Raw genomic sequence first — 8,706 nt, 5'->3', positions numbered from 1 at the left:
TACTTCGTAGATGGCGTTGATTCATAATAGCTGAAATAATTTAATAATATCTAGATCCTGAAAGAGCACGTGTTGTTCACCGTGTGATCTGCTGATCATTTTTTGTTGATCGCGCGCGGCCGGGACAGAGCAGGGCAGAGCATCTCTGGGACTCGCAGACGTAAATTATCCTCCGGAGCGAACGAAGGATCTCGTGGTATTACGATGGCAAATGCAAGTGACCACGACGACAGTGTAGAGTGTTACGCTCGACAAAAGCTGGCCAGCGCGGATAAGTTATATGCCGCGACATATTTGAACAAGACTGATGAGACAAGAGCAAACGCCCTTGCGGAAATTAAACGCTGGATTAAGGAGAAGGAAGACTTACATGCACAAAACGGTAAAACGGACAACGATCCCACGTGAAATATCGCGTTGAAATTCTATTATAGTTTATTAATTCCAAAGATAAAAAAAAGTCACCTTCAATCCGCGGAAATGTGACGTGACATTTGATATACATTTACTTAAAAAAAAAAAATAAAAAATAAAAAATGATGTAACAAGTGGCGTTTAACTTTGTTAACTAAAAGAGAAGTGAGAGAAAAAGTGTCAATAAATAATAGTAAATAGTTACTGAATAGAAATTTTTTATAATAAAGTTTGTTCTCGCAATATTGTATTTCAATATCTTTTTAATCAAGCAGTTTTTCTATTAGCGATTTTATTAGTCAAAGAAGCAAGAAAGAATACATTTAGAACAGAAATGTGCATAATATAATAATTTTAGTACGTAAATTTTTGAATGTGCGGTATATTTGCGCAAGCAATACCAATATACCTAATTAGATTCAGTTTTATGTTTTTGGGAAAACTAATTTATTTCTCTCTTTCTTCCATTGCGGAGAGAGATACTTGAGAGCATAGTGTACAAGAGCGAATGTATAAAATTTAACCGTTTAATTAAAATTCTTTGCATTCCTAAATTAAAAGAATAAGAAAAGAAATTCATTTTACTCGCTACTTAGAACTCATTTTTATTTACATTATTTTAACTCTTTAACTAGAAATTAGACTTATATTTCAACTTATTAATCTTATATGCTTAATTTATAAGTAATAATATAACTATAATTTTTTAATATAAGTTTGTTTTATATATGCATTCTATCTTTAGAAGATCTAATGCGTGTTACATTGTAATGAATTTAGAAATTAATGGTTTTTTTGCGCCGCTCGGGAATAAGTAGAAATATCTGGGATAAGTAGAAGTATCTACATCAAGTGTCTATCAAGGTTATCAAACCGAATCATGGTCGGCAGCAGATGGCACAATTTTTGATTATCGCAGTTGATTCAATAATAGAGCTCTCTGCATACAACGCAGAGTTGATCCGTGTTATTTGTCGTGATACATAATTACACATTACATTAAACATTGTTACATTTGTCATTTGTCTTATCTTACGCGTGACAGTGCATCTACTCTGTTTGCAGACACGTCGAGTCTCTCCCCGGTGGGCGAGGCTTCGCGTTCACCAACGTTCACTAACGTCGCGATGGCGAGCACTTGCAGCGACAGTGTTATGCCTCATGCTCCACAAGAGCTGACTGAAGAGGATAAAAGATATGCAGCAACAAATTTGAACGAGACTGACGAAACGAGAGAGAACTCTGTCGCGGAGATCAAACGCTTGATCGAGAACGAACTGCGCATACGAATCGGTAAAAATGACATCAGCGATCTTACGGGCGTGTTGGAATTCAATTTCGGCTCGTTACTTCGGCAGTACAACTCATTCATCTTTATTTGACGTTGACATGACATTACGCCGATTCACGTCAAATGTTTAGCTCTCTGAATTCATTCTTGATCGTGTAAAAAAAAAAAAAAAAAAAAAAAAAAAAAACGAAAACTAATGTAACAAATTGTGTCTGACTTATAATGAACAGAAAATCGAAAATAATCTGAAACGACAAATAATAATAAATGATGAAATATAGTAACTCGATAAAAGACCTACATGACAAAGTTCGTTATCGCACTATTGCATTTTGCCATTTTGTAAGCCAAAATGTTTTTCAAAATTTTATTTAAATCTTCTATTAATTAAAAATCCCCATCTTATCCCGTGGTACGCATTTATGAAATATAATTTATAATACCTGATTTAGCACTGTTTCAATTATAGTCTTTTAGTTAAAGGAACTCTTTAATGTGTACACAGATGACTTTCTCATCCTGCGATTTTTGAGAGTATGCAAGTTTGATCTTGAGAAAACTAATATCAGGATACGAAACTATTATAAGCAACGATCCAATTTACCAGAATGGTACATGAATAGAGATCCGTTTCGACCAGAACTGCAGGAATTGCTTGAATTGGGGTAACGAACAGTATTTCGGATAATTAATTTAATTTTTTTATTTATTATTTTTTAATCTGCTTCATCTATTTTGGATACATAACAGAACTCTTCACTAATTGCAGCTTCAATTTTAAAAATAACAACTTGCATAAAATTATACAGATAAATTTTTAATAACTTTTTTTTCTTATTTCTATTACATTCTAAGAAGAATATTGAATTAAGAAATTGCGGAAATATACTCGATGCATGACTGTAAAACTAAAAGGTATTTTGATTTTTTCGAAGGATTCTAAAATACTTTATTCCCGTTTAGAGTGTTTTTGCCTCTGCGGAAGCCGGATAGTGAAGGAAGATTAGTTATTTTGGTGCGCGGCACTCGGCATGATCCAAGAAGACACAATATATCAGACATAGTTAAGGTAAATATTAAAATAATACAATGCTCGAACAATTTATAAGTCGTCACGCTAAAGTATTTTTTTCATTGTTATTTATTATTTCTCGACGGACGATTTTTTTAGATCGGTGTTATGGCGACGGAAGTGGCAATGAAATATTACCCCGCAGCATCTGTGTACGGTTTTGCATCGTTTATAGACATGGTCAATCCAACTGTACGCCATATTCTTCAGTTGCGACCCTATATATTAATGAATTTAATCCACGCGTGGCAAAGCTGCTATCCTATAAGAATCCAAAAGATCAATATATTCAATGTACCGGCATTTTTCAACGTTATTGTGGAGATTCTCAAATCATTCATGACTGAGAAGATAAAGAATAGATTTAATGTCTATTCACATACGACCGACTGTTTTAAAGATATTCCCGCTGAGATTTTGCCCGTCGAATATGGCGGCACTGATGGTACAATCCAGGAATTAACAGGTAAATTTGATAAATTAAAACGCGGAATAAATTTGACGCGCTTAGTACACGATAAAGAATGTTATTAAGAAACTATTGCCGAGAAAAAGGGATTAACTTCTTTCAGTTAAGACGAGCAATCGTGAAGGCGATAATCACTAAATTCTAAGAGTTTTTCAGATTCTAAAATATATATGAAGCCCTTGTCCAGATTTGCATAAACATTTAATTGAATGTGTGTAATATAAACATTTTCTTTTGCAGAATATTGGAAGAAATTAATTGAAGAAAATGGCGGCTGGCTTACGCATAATGATGAGAATGATAGAATCGAATAACATTTCAGAGCAGTAGGTTCAAAATCAGAAGAAAATATTTGTTCTTTGCGCACACTTCAATGCATTTGTTATCGAACTAATTATACATCGTGATTGTTGATGCTGATTTATATCGCTAATATGATACTAGAAATCATATAAATTTTAAAGCGCATGCCTGTCAATTTTCTTTATCATTAGTTGCTCGTTAAATTGCAGGTCAAAATGCGCTTTCTTAATTCGCAATCACATGTCCCGCGTTTACTATCGTCACGATAGTAACGTCACTGAAACGCGGTATCAGCTATTAATAAAGATAAAATGTTACTCGTTGCAGAAACGGGTTTATTTTTTTATGCGACAAGCAATAAAGTATCGCATGCGATTTCTTTATTAAGAAAGATTTACCGGCGACTTTTACAAAGGTTTAATAATAGTAGAATATGTACGGTATAATCTTGTAACACATTTGGTTTTATTTTCCCAAATAAAGGTTGTTTACCAGGCTGTACGTGATTTTTCCCTTCACCGCAGAAAGTAAATCATTTTTCTTCTCTTTCGTTACGCAAAAGATTCCTGCCGGAAGCGCAATACAGAAGAGTGGATTTACGATTCATATACAAATTTTCTATATATCCTTAAGTTATGTGAATAAGAAGAGGAACTCGTTTTACTCGCTTGTAACTTAAATATTATTCTATTTTAATCATTCTATTGTTTTAACTATAAACATCAGTTATCTTAATTTACTTATTTTATACGTGCAGCTTGAAAGCAATTATATAACTATAATCTTTTATCATAATTTCAGCTCATACGCACCATTTAATAGAATGTGTCTTCGCGTGGCTCATTCTTTCAAGAATAAGTGCGAAGTATCCATCACGTTCACTATATCATGTCTCTACTTCGTAGATGGCGCGATTTCTAGCTACTGAGTCGTCGCTGAAATTATCAAGAGTCCACCAAAGCGAACAAGTGTTGTTCAGCGTACTATCTGCTACTACTGCGTTCAAAATCGTTGGTCGTGCGCGTAAAGCCGCAACAGGCACGGATCAGTTCGGACGTGTTTTGTCCGGAAGGAAAATTTTTTTTTAATAACTATTGCGACTTTTACTGTCTGCATTGTGTTTTTATTACATCGCATTTTTATTACGACGACATTACGGCTATTGACGTCAAGTGGTTTTTACGCCTTACGGCTATTTTACGACAAGTGGTTCGCCCTGGCTATATATAGAGAAGTATTGCTGACAGGCTGTATTTTGATATAAAAGAAGAAGAAGAAGTTGGTCGTGCGCGTGTCTGCAGAGCTAGGCGCACATAATATTATCGCTGAAGCGTTCACTATCGTCGTGATGGCGAGCAGTTGCAGCCATAGCGTCATGGATCACGCTTGGAAAAAGCTGTCCAACGACGACAAGTTATATGCAGCGTCACAGTTGAACGAGACCGACAAGAATAGAGAGAACTCCATCGCGGAGATCAGACGCTGGATCCAGGAGAACGATGACTTCCGCGGACAATTCGGTAAAAAACAGCAGTCCCGTATGTAACGCACGCGTTGAAGTATCGCTAGTTGAAATTCAATTATAGTTTATTAATTCCGCAGCGATAAAGCGAAATCCGCGTCAATGTAATATGAGCAAATTTTGATAACCTATTTTATTAAAAATAAAGAATATAATATACATTAAATTAACTTATTTCTTATTAATTGTTACATCTGCTATTAATTTATATTGTTACTTTGTAGTGTAAATAGTTTCACCACAAAGATCGCTTCACTATATCGATTCACTATAAATATCGATTAACAAAGATTAAAATTTAATAATTATATATAAACAAATTTATTCGTAAAGTATAGAGAATCAAAATAATTTAATTAACATGTTTTACGTAAATGTAAACATATTACGTAAAATAAGTTGTTAAAATTATTAGGATTACATATTCTGTAAAGGCCAATTAAAAGTAAAGTAAAAAATTCTAACATCACCAACTCAATCAAGATTGCAATATATACTGAGAAATAATTAGACACTATAAGCAAAGTTCACACGAGTGATGCTATCATTATGCATGCACAGCAATTACATTGTCAATTTCCATAACTTATCTGATATTATTTTTTGCCATTCAACTGTGCTTACAACTCTTGAATTTTTTAGTCGATATTGCGTCAGTCTTTCATTAAATTGCAAATCATTAATTTGAATTTCTGGCTACTTCTTTTTTATGCATGGCACCTTGACTGCTATACATAATATATGTGAAGTTTAAGGTGATCCTAAAGCCGTGATCCTAGCCGGTTTTTTTCAGTTTTTTTCTTAGCACTAATCTTTTAATTGGCTTTATAGAAATGCAAAATTCTTGCCTAGAATTAAAGTACGCATCAAAATCTAGGTCATGGTGGTCGAATTTATATTGAAAACGAAAAAAAATTAATATTTTTTGTTATACGTGACGACCACCACATATAAATTCTACTTAACTTGCTACATTTGTACAGCTGTTCAAACAGAATTAAGTACACATGAAAAAATATATAACGATATAAATTCAAAAATATGACTAAATTTAAATACGACTAAATTTATTTTAAATAAATTGGAATATAACAAAATTAATAACTAAATTTAATTCTATTAGAAGCAGAAGTTATCAAATGATTAAACAATATTTTTTTTTGTTTCTTAGAATGTAGCCTAATAAAACAGATCTTTAATGTTTTCTGTTAAAAAGATAATACAATTTATTCCTAAAATTACTGCTCTATGTGTGTATTTCTAATATTAATGATAATAGATTTAGTATACTGTTTTAAGTAACTTTTCATTTAAAAGGAATCTTTAATCTGTACACAGATGACTTCCTTATCCTGCGATTTTTGAGGGTTTGCAAATTTAATCTTGAAAAAACCAAGATCAGGATTCAAAGCTATTACAAACAACGATCCGACGTACCAGAATGGTACATGAATAAGGATCCATATCTTCCAGAACTGCAAGAGCTGCTTGATATGGGGTAACTATCACTTTTTCGGAGTATAAGAGTTTATTGGAGTTCGTGGTTTCGTGAGATTTTGCAGTGAATCTTTTACGTAACCTAGATTGACATATAATAAAATGTTTTATTTTTTAAAATTAAAAAAAATTCTCTTTTCTACTCCATTATTATTATCTTACACACAACGCATTGCGGATTATCCGATTATAGTATAGAATGAAATTTCATAAATTTTCGAGAAATCTGAAATGCTTTATTTACGTTTAGTTTTTGTTTGCCTCTGCGGAATCCGGATGATCAAGGAAGATTAGTTATTCTTGTGCGCATCATATATGACCCGACAAGACATGAAATATCAAACCTGGCTAAGGTCAATATAAAACTATACTCGATTTATATCGGATATCGTCACCATGACATATTTTTAATTTGTATATTGTTTCTCGACGAACAATCTTTTCAGATCTTTTTGATGGTGTTGGAAACGGCGATAAAACATTATCCCGCGGCATCCATATATGGCTACACATTGTTCATGGATTTTGCCAATACAACTATACGTCACATTGCTCAATACCGACCCTACATTTTAAAGAATTCGGTTCGTTTATGGCAGAATTATCCCATGAGCGTCAAATTAATTAACATATTTAACGCCCCGTTAATCTTCGAAGTGACTGCAATGATTTTGAAATCTTTCATGACTGAGAAGTTGAAGAACAGATTCAATGTCCACTCAGACAGTACGGTGCATAACTGTTTGAAGGATATTCCAGCCAACATCTTGCCCGTCGAATGTGGCGGCACTGATGGTACAATCCAAGAATTAACAGGTAATTGCGATAAATTAGAATGTAATAAATACAATAACGCGTTTAGTGAAAGGACGTTTCTTATTAAACTAATATGTGTTGAAGAGAAAATGAACTTCTCTCATCTAAGATTGCAGTATTCCGAGCAGTCGTACATTAACTAAAAGTTTGTCAATAGTTCATATAGTTAATTGTTCATATGTGTCTAAATTGACGTCAACATTATATAATTCAATATATGTAAAGTAAATACTTACTTTTGCAGAATACTGGAAGAAACTGATCGAGGAGAATCGCGACTCGCTTTTGAATGAGGACGACAAAATCGTTTCAAAACACTACATGCAGAATCGTTTGAAGGATAATCCAGCTAACATCGAATATGACGGTACTGATGGTACCATTCAAGTATTAACAGGTAATTGCGGTAAATTAGAATGCAATAAATGTAACGCGTTTAATGAAAGAATGTAACTTATTAAGTAAATATGTGTCAAAGAGAAAATTAATTTCTCACATTGCTTCTAAGATTGCAATAATTCCCACAAGTCATACATTGACTAAAAGTTTGTTAATTGTTTATCTAATTGTAATATGTGTATCTTTCAATATATGTAATGTAAATACTTACTTTTATAGAACGTTGGAAGAAGCTGGTCGACGACGATCACGTCTGCCTTGCGAATGAGGAGAATGAGGAAATCATTACAAAACTCTAAAATCAACAAAAAGTACTTGCTTTTTTTAACACATGTATAGATATATTTATGATCGTTATATAGCTCGTAAGTTTTGTCTGTTTTGTGTTTTGAGATATAAATAATTATCTTCCTTTTTTTCTTTCTGCGCAAATAGATTTATCGGTAATATGAAATTTTTAAGAGTTTTGTAGGTGGTCTTTTTTTAAAGGCGATTACGCGGGGATCTTTAAAAGCTTAGCAACGCTAGAGAACGTTTGCTTTTAGCGAGCTTGATTTTCTTTTACCAAATGTATGCCGGGCTTCGTTGTGTTCTTTACGAGGGTGTTGTAGAAAAAATAAATTTTTTCTTTTTTTTTTTCATTGTGCAGAGCATACTCTGAGAGTATAATGTATGCAGATGTATAAAATTAAGCTTTTAGTTCAAATTCTTTGCATTCTTAAATTAGGAGAATAAGAAGATAAATTCGCTCCACTCGCTTTGCAACTTAGAACTCATTTTCCTTACATTGTTTTATATTTACCTTCTTAACTGTAAACATTAGATATATTCATACTTCATAAGTAACAATGTAATTATAATTTTTTTTAATTTTAATATAAAATAAATCGTTTAGTTTTACTTTAACCGAATAATAAAGTAGT

The 8,706-nt window shown here is 32.8% G+C and overlaps 2 protein-coding genes across 4 annotated transcripts; both read left to right on the top strand.

Annotated features, from left to right (window-relative positions):
- The first annotated feature begins 10 nt into the window (after nt 1-10).
- On the top strand, nt 11-4,046 carry LOC112455817 (retinol-binding protein pinta-like). Of its 2 annotated transcripts, XR_003040896.1 has the most exons (7): nt 11-382; nt 1,480-1,707; nt 2,211-2,370; nt 2,669-2,774; nt 2,877-3,243; nt 3,487-3,649; nt 3,759-4,046. XR_003040896.1 is itself a non-coding variant. In XM_025018003.1 (6 exons), the coding sequence occupies exons 1-6, from the start codon at nt 205-207 to the stop codon at nt 3,558-3,560; spliced, it is 1,113 nt and encodes a 370-aa protein (XP_024873771.1). In that variant the 5' UTR covers nt 11-204; the 3' UTR covers nt 3,561-4,046. The 2 variants fall into 2 exon arrangements, 1 of the variants encoding a protein (XP_024873771.1); XM_025018003.1 differs by having other exon boundaries at nt 3,487-4,046.
- Nucleotides 4,047-4,405: 359 nt separating this feature from the next.
- LOC112455818 (retinol-binding protein pinta-like) lies at nt 4,406-8,438 on the top strand. 2 transcript variants are annotated; one of them, XM_025018004.1, is made up of 6 exons: nt 4,433-5,069; nt 6,410-6,569; nt 6,819-6,921; nt 7,015-7,384; nt 7,629-7,781; nt 8,003-8,438. In XM_025018004.1, exons 1-6 carry the CDS (start codon nt 4,898-4,900, stop codon nt 8,080-8,082), a joined length of 1,038 nt encoding a protein of 345 aa, XP_024873772.1. In that variant the 5' UTR covers nt 4,433-4,897; the 3' UTR covers nt 8,083-8,438. The 2 variants fall into 2 exon arrangements, with proteins under 2 accessions (XP_024873773.1, XP_024873772.1); XM_025018005.1 differs by lacking the exon at nt 8,003-8,438 and having other exon boundaries at nt 4,406-5,069; nt 7,015-7,412; nt 7,594-7,637.
- Nucleotides 8,439-8,706: the final 268 nt, after the last annotated feature.

Source organism: Temnothorax curvispinosus, unplaced genomic scaffold (genome assembly GCF_003070985.1).
Source record: "Temnothorax curvispinosus isolate PA1 unplaced genomic scaffold, ASM307098v1 QBEX01006386.1, whole genome shotgun sequence".
Lineage (NCBI taxonomy): Eukaryota > Metazoa > Arthropoda > Insecta > Hymenoptera > Formicidae > Temnothorax > Temnothorax curvispinosus.
This window is presented reverse-complemented; position numbering and strand designations above follow the sequence as displayed.